Source organism: Cricetulus griseus (genome assembly GCF_003668045.3).
Source record: "Cricetulus griseus strain 17A/GY chromosome 1 unlocalized genomic scaffold, alternate assembly CriGri-PICRH-1.0 chr1_1, whole genome shotgun sequence".
NCBI lineage: Eukaryota > Metazoa > Chordata > Mammalia > Rodentia > Cricetidae > Cricetulus > Cricetulus griseus.
In genome coordinates, this window is record NW_023276807.1 from 83478049 (window position 1) to 83491935 (window position 13887).

The 13887-nt window shown below is 37.5% G+C and overlaps 1 protein-coding gene across 1 annotated transcript in view; it reads right to left on the minus strand.

The window, feature by feature from the left end:
- Positions 1-209: 209 nt before the first annotated feature.
- Xpo1 (exportin 1) overlaps positions 210-13887 on the minus strand; it is a 37941-nt gene continuing 24263 nt past the window's right edge. The window contains exons 10-25 of the mRNA XM_027388022.2: positions 12033-12161; positions 11146-11304; positions 9674-9871; positions 8810-8948; positions 8401-8582; positions 8136-8292; positions 7888-8051; positions 7413-7547; positions 6282-6465; positions 5756-5862; positions 4769-4963; positions 3302-3470; positions 2366-2500; positions 2123-2282; positions 1599-1695; positions 210-488 (exon numbers count right to left, since the gene is read on the minus strand). Coding sequence (XP_027243823.1) covers positions 342-488; positions 1599-1695; positions 2123-2282; positions 2366-2500; positions 3302-3470; positions 4769-4963; positions 5756-5862; positions 6282-6465; positions 7413-7547; positions 7888-8051; positions 8136-8292; positions 8401-8582; positions 8810-8948; positions 9674-9871; positions 11146-11304; positions 12033-12161 — 2457 coding nt within the window. The 3' untranslated portion in view covers positions 210-341. The remainder of the gene's footprint in view (positions 489-1598; positions 1696-2122; positions 2283-2365; positions 2501-3301; positions 3471-4768; positions 4964-5755; positions 5863-6281; positions 6466-7412; positions 7548-7887; positions 8052-8135; positions 8293-8400; positions 8583-8809; positions 8949-9673; positions 9872-11145; positions 11305-12032; positions 12162-13887) is intronic.

Below are 13887 nucleotides of genomic sequence, written 5' to 3' on the forward strand. Positions count from 1 at the left end.
AATTTTATAATTAATTTTGCATTAGAATTTACAAGTATATGTTCAAATCAAATTAATTCCTCCCCCCAGCCTTGCCACAAAATAGGCATGAAGTAAAAGTTTTTTAAAAATGCCTTAATTTTCAACTTCATGCAAACTAAAGATGACCAAAACAAAACCTTAAACAATGGAAGGATATTTCACAGAAAATTTCTTATACAAAAAACACATAAGAAAAAGGGCCACTAGGTGACATTTTAATTTACAAATTGGCATCATTTTGGTCGACAAATAATCCATATGCTGTTTTCTTCTGTGAACAAATGTTGCAGAGAGAAAAAAACCAAGTATGACTTCAGATTTTAATCACACATTTCTTCTGGAATTTCATGTGGATTAAGAATCCCAGGTACAGACATTTGAAGTTTATGCTTCTCCTCCTGAGCCTGTCGAAGCGCTGTTTCTCTTTCTTCCAAAAATAGATCAGAGGTATCTTCACCTGCAAACTCCTGTGAACACAGACAACTGAGGGTCAAATACAATAAAACTTCAAGTTGCCTCCGGGGGACTGGGGGACAGACATCTATGTAACCATTTTGCCATTTGCAATAGAAATATAAATTACCTGTCACTTGGATTTATAATTGAAGTGTATTAGTAGAATCTTAAATTAAAAACAAAACTTGGGGTGGGAGCCTAATAATGTAGTGTTATCCCCTATTAAATATCCTTTGTTGTTGTTTTGAAGAAGGGTCTCTGCGTGTCATATTCTTTGCATTCAGAACTCAATGATCTTATTGTACATGATCATCTGACATCAATTCTCACTAAATTGCCTTGAGTAAGTCAACTCTGTGCTTGTTCACTAGCACCACAAATTTTCCTCTCAAGCATTATCTGAATCACATGACAAGAATAATGGTACACAAGTACATTCACAGCACTCAGGAGGCTGCCACAGGTGGACTGCTTGAACTCACAGGTTTGTACCAAGCATAGGCAATACATCAAGATCCTGTCTCAACAAGATCTGGCCCACGCCTTTAATCCCAGCACTCGGAAGGCAGAAGCAGGCTGATCTCTGAGCCAATTTGTCTACACAGTGAGTACTAGGACAGTCAGAGCTATACATATAGTGAGATCCCACTTCAAATAATCCAAACTAAAAAAACCTCAACAAAGTGCAAGGAGCACTGCAATTCTTTAACACTAGAGGATTAAAAACATAGCAGATAAAATGGCTCAACAACTATGATTAGTCAGGCAGTTGTGATGCAAACCTGTAGTCCCAGCACCCAGGAGGCAGAGGCTCCTGAACACTCTTGAGTTAAAGGCCAGCCTGGTCTACAGGCTGAGTTCCAGGACAGCCAGGGCTAGGGGTGGTGGTTGAGGAATGTAGCTCAGAATGTTTGCCTGGTATTTAAAGAAACTATACTGCCTTAAATTGTAAGCTTCAGACTATCCTGGTCTCAAAGGAAGTAGATAGCATGTCTGAGGATGACCTCCACAAGCACATGTATACAAGTGCAGATGCATGAGTTCAAGGCCAACCTCGTCCACACAGTAAACCTCTCACAAAAAGCAAAATTAAATAAAAACTTAGATTAAGAAAGATATACCTTTATTTGTACTAAGAAGTCCCTTAGATGTTCCTTGAAAGCAGGAATATCCTGATTTAAGCTGAAAAGTCCTGTTACAAAAAGCTTCACTTGAGCACTGCAAATAAACACAAAAATTAACCATCTTTAAAAACTAGACATTTAAGGCACTATGTTTAAGACCACTTGTTTATCTATCAAGCACATCCATCAAATTTCAAAACTTAGAAGATTTAAATAATATAACTTGAGTTAAGGCACTTGCTGTCAGTCTAGGACCCATTACTGGAAACCACATAGTAGATGAAAAGAAATTATTCCCATGTTTCCCTCTGATCTGTACGATGTACAAAGTTGCACACACCCACATGCATCTATCCACAAAACTAACATTAAAAACAGAATCCACTGCCCATGTCAGGTGACTCCCAACTGCCTATAAATCCAGCTCCAAAGGGAGTGGTGCCTCTGGTCTTAAAACTTCACTCACATGCACACACCCTCCCCCCTTCTCGTATAGTAAAGATAGTAACAGAATTATTTACTCTTGTAGATGAGGGAATGCAGACTTAAGGAGATTAGCCACATATTCTTGAATAAACACTTGGTTGTTAACTGGATTTCCAGGATTTAACGGTGTACTTATTTTTCCTTCTTCAACCAAATTAAACATATATGCAAGAATTGATGCATGCATTGTTAAGCCTGTTGAATAGAAGCAAATTATTAATTCAAAGATAAAACTTAACAACCAGAACACTTAGTAGCTTTGTGGTTCCAGTTCTTACCTGCCGTATGTGAAGTGTCGGTAACAACAGAAAAGATATGTTGAAGAATATCACAAAAATAAGTTTGATAAAAACTCTGGGCTGCAGCTTCCTCTTGCGCAACATTTTGTAAAAGCGTAAAAAGTATCTGTAAGCCTAAAGTCAATAGAACATCATTACAGACTGATAAGATATATGGGGGAGGGGAGAGGGTTTCTGTGTGTTTTTGGAGCCTGTCCTAAAATTCCCTCTACAGACCAGGCTGGCCTTGAACAGATATCTGCCTGGCTCTGCTGGGATTAAAGGAGAGCTTTTACTAAATAAATAGATGTGTAGCCAGGCATTGATGGTGCACGCCTTTAATCCCAGCACTCGGGAGCCAGAGGCAAGCAGGTGGATCTCTGTGAGTTTCAAGGCCAGCCTGGTCTCCAGAGTGAGTACCAGGATAGGCTCCAAAGCTACTTACTACACAGAGAAACCCTGACTTGAAACCCCCCCAAAAAAGATGTGCATATGAAAATCTGCTTGGGGCATGTTTCATTATGCTTTATAGAGCGCCTGCATTTTGTGTATGCTCAGTTTCCTTTAGTTCTTAATAGCTGTTCATAAAAACTAGCTTCTGGTTATGATTGTTGATTTCTTTTTTTCTCTTTTTGTTTCTTTTTCTACATAGGGTTTCTCTGTATAAACCTGGTTGGCCTGGAACTTATATATCCATGTGCCTCCCAAGTGCCAGGATGAAAGACATGTCCACTATGCCTGTGGATTTCTTTTGTTTGTTTTGTTTAAAGAGTACTGCGTTTTCATTTCTTAAATTTATTCAACATTTTAAAAATTTGGTTAACCTCTGGTAACTGAAACCTCAGAAATTAAAGAGGTATCAAGTGGGACTTAGTATATAGTATATACTTCTGATTCATCAGGCAAATGGGCTAAACTACTTTTCTGTGTATTTACCTGTATCTGCAACATTCCTCATTGTATGTTTAAAAGCCCAAATAATAGAATCCAAAACAAGCTTAAACTGTGCAGGTGGAATAGCTAGGAATGCTGGGAAGCAATGAGAATTGACAGCCTGAAGTAACAAGAAGAAGTTTGTTCTGTGTTCTGGATATTCTTCAAAATCCTAAAAGAAATGAGAACAAACATTATTAAGGTAGGGAAATAACAAGCCTGTACTTCATCAATAGGTCCTGTAAGATATATTGCCCCCAAAGAAAAACCCACATGCTGTAGGATAATCTTTTGTAAATCTGTGTCTCTGCCTAAGGTGCCTTCTGATTGGTTTAATGAGCTGAATGACGAACAGCTAGACAGGTGAGGACTGGTGGGACTTCCAAGGGGAGAGAGGACTCTGGGAAGAAGCAGAAACTGAAGAAATTAGACATATAGTCCAGGAAAGGTAACTAAGCCATGAGGCAGGATATAGATTAATAAAAACAAGAGCTAGTTGAGACAAAGCCTAGGCTAAGTCCCAGCTTTCATAATTAATAGTAAGTCTTCATGTATGTATTTACAGGCTGGAAATCTCAAGAAAAAAAGTACTAATACACCCACATTTTAGGATTTGAATTTTAAAGGTTTAAGTACCATGATTTGCAAATAATTACAAATTAGAATACAATTATCAGGAGGCTGGTGAATGTCAAAAGCTCAGGGGATATATATGGCTCCAAGTCTAAGGCCAGTCTGTGCCTTTTCAACAAAATGCTGTTGTCCCAAATACCTTGGTGTATGTTCGTGTTATAATCCACGTAAAAGAACAAGTTTGGAAAACATTATTACCATCAAATTATATCCTACTAAACCTTGAAAGCAATGAAACAAACCAGTAGATTATCTATGCCATATTGAGGATCAGCCCAGCTTTAATGCCTACCTCACCCTATCCACTTTTTAATGACAAGGCCTCACTGGCTATGTAGATCAAGCTGGCCTTGAATTTAGAGATCTAGATCCACTCATCTCTGCTTCTTGAACACTGGGTAATTAAAAGTGTGTAACCATGACCAGTCTTAACCATTTATTTATTTATTTATTTATTTATCTATTTATTTATTTGTTCATTCGTTCATTTATTCATTATGTGCAGTGCTCTGCCTGCATGTGTGTCTGCAGGCCAGAAGAGGGCACCAGATCTCATTACAGATGGTTGTGAGCCACCATGTGGTTGCTGAAAATTGAACTTAGGATCTCTGAAAGAGCAGCATATGCTCTTAACCTCTGGGCCATCTCTCCAACCCTCAACCATTTTTTTTTTTTAATGCCAAGATTTTATTAAGATGACAATTATTCCTTATACAATAAATATTAAAACCTAATTCTAAGGCTTTAAAATTTTCCCTAAAATTATCATTTTCATATTTTAGAGTGGCAAACACACTACAAAAACTTCCATTATACAATAAAACACAAATCACCTACCTTATTTATCATATTCAATGTACACTCAAAAACTGCATCGAATATTTGAGGTATTTCAGCTGTTATATGTCCACCTAATTTGTTGACAATAATGGCCATAGTACTAAGCACTTCTGGTTCTCTAGCAGCTGGGACATTTCTCTGGTAATCAATGAGAACTGCATCCAACAGAGGAGGAACAAAGTTTTCAGCTACCTGTTGGAGGGAAAAGTCCATACCATTGTAAGCTATGGGTCACTCCTATCTCTAAGATTTCAGATTATCTGCTGAGATCCCATGCAGAAACATTTAGCACCAGTAAAGTTAACAATAATATAACTCAACAACTCATATATGGGATAACTTAAATATACTCTTGAATTTCATCATGTAGCCAGGTTGGACCCAAACTCATGGTGCTCATCCCACCACAGGTTCCCAGGGTCTGCAGCAACAAACAAGTATGTGCCAACCAACTTCATCGAGTCCTAAATTCCACTATTTACAGTACACCAAGAAATCTGCTCTTGTCCCATTTGGTTCAGCCAACTCTGATTTACTGAATATGTATGTGTTGTTTTTGTAATTTTATGTTGGAAGTAATGATATTTTCTTTCTCTGACCACCATGGAATCTCAAGGTCAAAGATGGGGGCTGTTAAGATGGCTCAAAAACCTTGCAATCTTTATCTTCCTACCTTAAAACTACCATAGTGGCTACATACTTGTGAACCAAATGTCTGGATTTCCTTGTGACCAATATTACATGAATTCCATTGGCCTTTTGTGACCTAAGTTATTGTTTTGTTTTTGAGATAGGGCTTCTCTGTGTAGCCCTGGCTGGCCTCAAATTTAGAGTTCCACTTGCCTCTGCCTCCAAAGTGCTGGGACTAAAGGCACAAGCAACCACCACATGGCTAGTTTTCTTTAAATTACGTAAAAATACATGTAGACATAGCACATTTGAGAATGTCACTAAAAGAAAAAAATAATAATAAAAAAATCTTACCATCTGAGGATCATTGGAACGGCTCACCCAACCAGATATTAACTTTAAAGTTTCCCTTTTTACCGTCCGCATACTTCTAATCAATGGTTGCTTTGTAACCATTTCTCCTAAAAAAAAAAAAAAAAAAAAAAGATAGACAGATAGATAAGCTAACTTGACAGTATATATCAGTATAGTTAAATCTATTTCAGATGCTATTATTCCACTGTCCGTTTAAAAAAAGTAAACCCAAGAATTTACAAGGGAAAGGGGCTAATTAATGGGGGACAGAGTTCTGTTGTGGGAAAAGCAAGATACCCAAGACTAAACACATGGCTTTGGGTATTTTGCAAAGCATCCACCCTGTCAATAAACTATACTTGTAGGCAAGAATAAACTTAATTGGGCAAAGGGCAAACAGTTGTTGAGAAAGGGTCTTGGACTTTGATACCCCAGATACCCAGGCCGACTTAAATTGAGAAATGCAGAAAATATAGCAAAAGACAGTGAAAGCAGAAGGATTTCTATCACTCCAAGAATCACTTACCATTAGCTTGAATAGCTGCAGAAATATTTTCACTGAGGCACTTATATACGTTGAGCATGTCTAAATAAATTCTCCCGAGCTGAATTACAAAGGGATGTCCAACAGCTTTGCAGGCTCTCACATTTGTTTTTAATATGCTACCCAGCTGCTTGACTGTTTCAGGATCTTTCAGGATATCCACATTCTGGAATTATCACAATAAAAACAATTATCCCGTATTGAAAATGTCATCTTAGTTACAGTCTCAAGATAAATACTGGAACTAGCTTGTAGCTCATTGGTAAAGTTTTGCAAACACGAAGCTCAGGTATAATTCCTAGACCTAACCAAATCTAAAACTTACCTAAAACCTACATTCAAAACCAGTGAAAGTCACACCAAAAGATCAAAACAGAAAATATTCTAAAGACAGTCATGGTGGCACAGATCTTTAATTCTAACACTTGAAGCAAAGACAGGCAGATATCTTTGAGTTCAGGACAGCTAGAGCTCTACAAGTAAACAGTCTCAAACACGCAAATGCCCCCACAAAGGGAGGTCTTATAATGTCTCTGATTTTTTTTTTGTTGTTGTTTTCTCTTGTGACAGGTGCTTCTAGGTCTCAGCTGATCTTACTTGCCAAGGATGACCTTAACTTCTAATCCTGCCACTGTTAGGATTATACTAAAATATTATTATCATGCCTGGCTTCTGTAATGTTTCAATTGTCCAAACTCACATTAAAGCATTCATGGAATAAGGAAAATGGCTGTATGGGTCAAGGGCTTGGTTGCCAAATAACACCCAAGGTCCTAAGCTCAGATCCCCAGGAATAATAGTAAAGCTGGGCTTAGTAGAACGTGTCTTATTCTCCCGGGGTTCCTATAGGGAGAAAGTCACAGTCTGAATACTCTGAATACCCAGTCTCAAACCACATGGAAAGGAAGAACCAACACCAGAGGCTGTTTTCTGCCTTCCGTGTATGCAGTGGGCACACACACATACATTTCCCCAAAGTACTGAGATTGATTAAACTATAATTCCCATTATAGCTGGGGGTAGTGGGGGAAGATGATGATGATGACCCACAATAAAAAACAACAAACAAACAAACAACAACAAAAAAAACAAAAGCAAAAACAAAAAACTTACTTTGGTTGCCTGCTGAATTATGCTGTCCCATACTTGATTAGGAAGTAGCATGTATTTTTCTATCAAATGCTCTTGAACTGTCTGGTCAGTCTGTGCACCTATCATATATCCCACAGCTTCATAAAATGTATGAACCTGGTTTAAAATGGAAACATTTTTATTTTCATACTCTCACACATCCAAATAGTGGAAAATACATGCAAGCAAATTACAAATATACTTAAATTTTATTGATTAAGGCTCCTCCTGTGGCTTTAATTATGGGGGATGGGCAGGCAGGAGGAGTATGCACACATAAGTATAGGTACCTGAGCGTCACTCCCCACATGGTGGCCCAACTGTCTCTAACTCAAGCTCCACATTGTAATACCCACTCCCTTCCTGGCTTCTGCAGGAACCAGGGACAGGTGGTACAGAAACACATACATGTGAGCAAAAACCCCATACACATTAATAAGCACAGTGACTTACATACCTGCTGAGGTTGAAGATCACAAATTATAGTATTTATGTTGTTTAAAATCTCATCAATAAATGGCATCACTTCTCCAACCTGAACCTGCACAAAGTGTCTGCGGCATTTTTGGGCTATTTTAATGAATGTGTCACAAGCCATGTCCTGGACTCCATCATGGGTCTCTAACAAGATAAAAACTTTTACTTATTTTTTGTTCAACAAAATAATGAAAATAAAATTAAGTACAATGAGTAAATGAGATTTACCATGCATGAATTCAAACAGCTTGTTTACTACTGTCTTCAAAAATTTCCAGTGTGCTCTCAAAAACCTTGGGTATTGACCTACTATGTACATGATATTCGATGCAATTATAGCTTTATTATCTTTGCCTCTTTTCTGCTCACATAATCCTAAAAGATCCTGTAAAATAAGGCAAACTTATTTATGGTGCAGTATGTTTCATGGATAAATATGGTTAAAATAAAACATACAAATTTATTGGTCTACTTTATCCTATCAGCTGCATACCTTAATAACAGTAACAAGAAACCGCTTCTCATCTTCTTCATGCATTGCACCACTAATGGAGCCTATTGCCCAACACAATGTATTCAAATTTTTCCATGACCATTCTGTACCATTCACTTGATTTTGAAGTTTCTTAGTCATTATTATTTCCGTATCTACATAATCCAGGTGAGTAAGATAAACTACGAAGAAAAAAAATTTTAGATGTTTGATACCCAAAACTTATTAATATATATATATATATATATATATATATATATTATATATATATATTTTTTGCTAAGGAGTAACAACATATTAGTATGTTACTGAAAGATTCAGTTAAGTGCAGAACTTTGACCAAACAGTATTTTCACAAATAGGGCATAAAATTGCAGAGTAAATTAATTAATGTCATTTATTAACTCACCTAATGTTTCTCTCATATTCTTATACAAATTTATGGAATCGGTATCCTTCATGAACTCTCTTACAACTTCTCCCTGATCATTTTCTACAACCAGTACCTCCTCTGGTTTAGCCATGCGACTAACCATCAATAAACGGACCTACATATCAATAAACCAATAAAGAAACTGTTACATTTGATATCCACGCCCAATATAGAATTGATGTAAGACATTTAAAAGCATATACTTGTGTTTTTGTGATGGATGGTGAGACATTCCTGTAGTCTCAATGCTCACAAGACTGGGTGATCTAGTTAGAGGCTAGAATTGACTACCAACCCAAAAATGAACTTTCAAATAAGGCAGTCATACATACTTATAATCCCAACACTTTCAAGGATGATCTATGAGGACCAAGAGAACAAGGCCAACCTTGACTAAAGACCCAGCCACACACCTACCCACCTATCAAATGTTTCCTATTTAAAAAAAAAAAAAAAAAAAAGCTAGGTGTGGGGCTGGTAAGATGGCTCAGAGGTTAAGAGCACTGGCTGCTCTTCCAGAGGTCCTGAGTTCAATTCTCAGCAACCAATCTGTAATGAGATCTGGTGCTTTCTTCTGGCCAACAGGCATACATCTAGTCAGAATACTGTATACATAATAAATAAATCTTTTAAGTCTCATTGACTGAATAGATTGGGGGTAGCCAATGAACATACGTACACACCAATAAGTTAAGATAATGCAAGGCTGCTAGCTAAAGAGCCATACTTTTAAAAACTAAAGCTGGAAAACTTATCCTTTTTATGTTCTTCAACCAACACTTATTAGCCATCAACAATATAGGAAGAAACAATGCACTCAACCGACCCCCTCAATATTACCTTTGATAACACAGTTAGGTACAGCTGTCTCCTTGGAGGAATATCAAAATGCTGACTTCCAGATAACAATGGAGAAGCAGATGTAGAAAATGGACTCTCTCTATAGAGCTCGGCTGCCAAATGATTCCAGTACTCAAGACAGATTTTAAAAATTTCAGTTTCTTCGACCTCAGACACCAACAACATATAATGAAGAGCCTACACATTAAGACAAACAGAATTAAAACATTACCACCAAATCAGTACTTAAATCTGGGTTAAAAATTAATATTCTGTTTAAATACATCTGGATTTCCATTTTTGAAACAGAAAGCCCTGGAAGCCAATGTTTCTTCAGACATGTTCTCTAATGTTTCCAGTATACATAACTGAGTTATATCCAAGTTTGTCTAAACAGGCATTAAAACTGGAGAGCAGGTCCTACAGCCTGATCACTGGGGAAGGCATGAGGATCATCTTCAGGTAATCAGTTTGAGGTGAGCCAGAAAGTCCCACATTACAAAGGGGCTCTTTGGTGTCAGGTAATGGTAAAGCACACAACAGTAGCACTTTTGGTGGCACAGACAAGTTATTCACAAGTTTGAGGATGGCTTGGTATATATAAATGGTTTAGTGCAAATCAGGACTAGAGGACTTGGTCTCAAACAAAACATGGGTACACAATTTGCTGTGGAGATGTTAAAAATGTTAGGAAACAGTATACTGTTGGTTATACTGTTCAGACACATATTCAAACAATAAAACCATTTCCTAGGCTGGTGTGGAACTCTGGTGTTGAACTTCTGGGAATCTTCACTCCTTAGCTTCCCAGGTGCTGAGATTACTAGCATGAGCACATTTCAAAATTAGATTCATACAGGCTATCCCAAATATGGTATTTACATTGTGTGTGTTCCCTGTGTGAGTTCCCACGGACAGTACTGACATGTCTGGCTTTTATGTTTTGTATATTAACAGTTTTCCAATTAAAAAAAATTGTCAGGCATAGTTGTATCCCAGTTCTTGGGAGGCAGGTGGATGTCTGTCTATATGTTCAAGGTCAGCCTGTCTGCCAAAACTACAGAGACCCAAATATCAAAGCAGGAATCTGTTTTGGAAACAAGGCATACTCATGCTTATAATCTCAGCACCTAGATTCACTGAAAGATCAACACCAGACTGCCCTACAGAGTTCCACAACAACCTAGGAGATAGTATAAGAGCAGCTAAAGCAGCTGGGCATGCTTTTAATCCAATCCAAGCATTAGGGAGGCAGAGGCAGGCAGATCTCTGTGATGCTCTACGGTGAAGTTCCAGGACAGTCAAGGTTAAATAAAAGTATCGTGACTCAAAAACAAAACCACAAAAAGCATACAGGTGGAGAACAAGCAAGATGTCTCAAAAATCCATGTAGAGAACAGGCACATATTCAAGAGCCTTTTATTTTATTTTATTTTTGCTTTGAAGAGACAAATACTAGGAGCCAAACCTACCTCCATGAGTGCTTCCCTGAGATTCAGTCTTTTTTCTAAAAGTTGACCATGTTCCTTTAGAAAGGTGCAGAGAAATAGACTGAGATTTTGAATAAAGTTCTGTTCATCATCTTTTCCATTTGAGTATGCAACTCGAATATTAGTATTTAAAGGAAGCATCTGGAAGTTAAAAACCAAGTTACAAACAAGTTACAAAACCACAAGAAAACAGTCTGAACTCTAAAATGACAACCCTATTTGCTGACATTAATCTGCACTGTATTTCTGGCCAATCTAGACCGCTGCCTGCTATATTCTTTGAATTTTTCTGTCAGGTTTTTCTCAAGACACAGAAAAAATATAAAGGTACACTCAAATGGCAAACAGTAATACAACATCATGCTTATCTTCCTAGATAACCAACAGATCTTAGTCTAGAGAAGAGGTTGTCTAGTTTAGACAAGCAATGTTGAGGACTGAGGAGGGAGAGATTGGTCCTATCAGGTTCCTAATTTCCCAATGTATAATCAAATTCAACCTTCAAATTTCTAGTTATCATGTAACGCCAAAACCCTTAATATTTTTTTTTCATTTTGAAAGTTTTATTGAGAGGGAGGTAAGAAATAAGGAAAGAGAAAAGATGTAAAGACAGAGAGGAAGAGAGAGGCAGGAAAAGTCCCTTTCTGACCCTTTAATGGCAAAGAGCAAAACCTAAATATTTCAAGGAAGAAAATAAAACTTTCAAGATTTTATATAATGTACATATAATCACACAATTCATCTGTATTAACTATTCTATAGTTTAAATCTATTATTTTTTATTGTTCATTGGGCAGTGCTATTGGTCATGAATCTTCCCATTTCTAATGCATTAAAATCATTCAGTTTTCAAAATAGTGGTATATTACCTGCTTTAGCTGCATCATTGTAAGTGTAAACAGAGTTTCAAATTGTTCCTCGTATTGGCTTACACTCACACCAGCAATCTCAGTGAGGCACTTTAGGGACACATTTCGAAACATTGGAACATTCAGGAACTATTTTATTAAAAGAGAAAGCAAAATTAAACAAGAGACATTTATTTTAAAAATGACAAAGGAGGGTAAGGGATGGAAAGCTGGTTGTGGTTAAAAAGCTTTTCAAGAGGACCCAGGCTCTACTCCCAACAACACCCAAAGGCAGCTCACAAGTAGCAGTCAAATGGGATTCAACACTCTCTTCTTATGTCTATTCCTTCTGACATCCAAGAGCACCAGACACACATGTGATACATATATAGCACGCACACATGCATAGTCAAAACTCATTCCCACAAAATAAAACACCATATACTCTAAGTACTGAAATGCTTGCTTTTCTTTGAGAGGCCCAGATGAAGACCAAAACTGCTACAAAGCTGAGGATGACTTTACACTTCTGAACTCTCTACTTGCTTCACAGGTATAGGGATACTGGGGATTAAGCCTATTGCTTTGTACACTGTGGTGATATATTAGTTATGATTTAATAAAGATTTTCTGAAGTTGATGCAAAGCCAGCCACACTAGTCAGCATAGAAGCTATGTGGTGGTACACACCTTTAATCCCAAGACTCAGGAGACAGAGGTAGACTACTCTGTTAGTTCATGGCCACACTGAGTTATGAGATTTATCCAGTCTAAAAAGAAAACAGCTCACATAAAGGTTGGGATCCCACACCTTTAATCCCAGGATTTGAGAGGTATAAAAGGAAGAAGCAAAGGGTCTGATGTGAGAATTAGTCTCCAGCCATGTTGATGACAGGATAGCCCTTTTAGTCTGAGGTAGAGGTGAGAGCTAATGGCTGGCTGGGCTGCTTTGCTTTTCTGATCTTCAGCTTGAAGCTTAAACCCCAGTATCTGTCTCTAGGTTTTTATTTTATGTGTTACAGTGCACACTTAGCAAATAGGGAACTACATCCTTAGTACACCTGAAATTTAAAAAAACAACTTGTTCAGTAACTTTCCCAGGATCTAAATTACTGTTTATGTTTGATTGGCGATTGGCTTGAGAACCCCATCTTAATAATAGTTAAAAACAACAACAATAAAAACCTACTCTGAGGAATGAGAATAGACAATGGGGAGGGGGTCACCATCAACTTACACATCACCTACATTGAATATGAGATGAACTTAAACCATGATATCCTTACCACCCTCCACAACCCCCAAAATAAGGTCTTTAGGATGTATATATTCTGTATACCCTTGGTGGTTGATTTGGGATTTATTAATAACTGATCTACAAAGTTCACTGGTTACTAATCTAGCTTTACTAAGGTTCAAAAAACATCCCAATAACATTCATCAAGATAATACAATGCACTGGTAACTGCTACAGAAGATTCCTCTGTACACTGTGTGAATATATGTTGCTATGACTGGTCAGTAGCTAAACAGGATAAAGTTAGGCAGGAAAGTCAAACTGAGGATGATGGGATGGAAAAAGATGAGTCAAGAGATGCCAGCTAGCTGCCCAGGAAGCAGGCATGTAGAAAATAAGGTAAGAAATCATGAGCCATGTGGGAAAGCATGGACAGTAATATGGGTTAATTTAAATGTAAGAGTTAGCTAGTAACAAGCCTGAGCTATCAGTAGAGCAGTTATAACTTAAGTCTCGGAGTCAGTTACTTGGGAAGTAGCAGCTGGTAATTTGGGAGCAGATGCTCTGGAGAAACACTCCAACTACAGGTAGCAGTAATTAGTAAGTGTATGGTATTCAAATTTCTCAGGCAAGAGATTT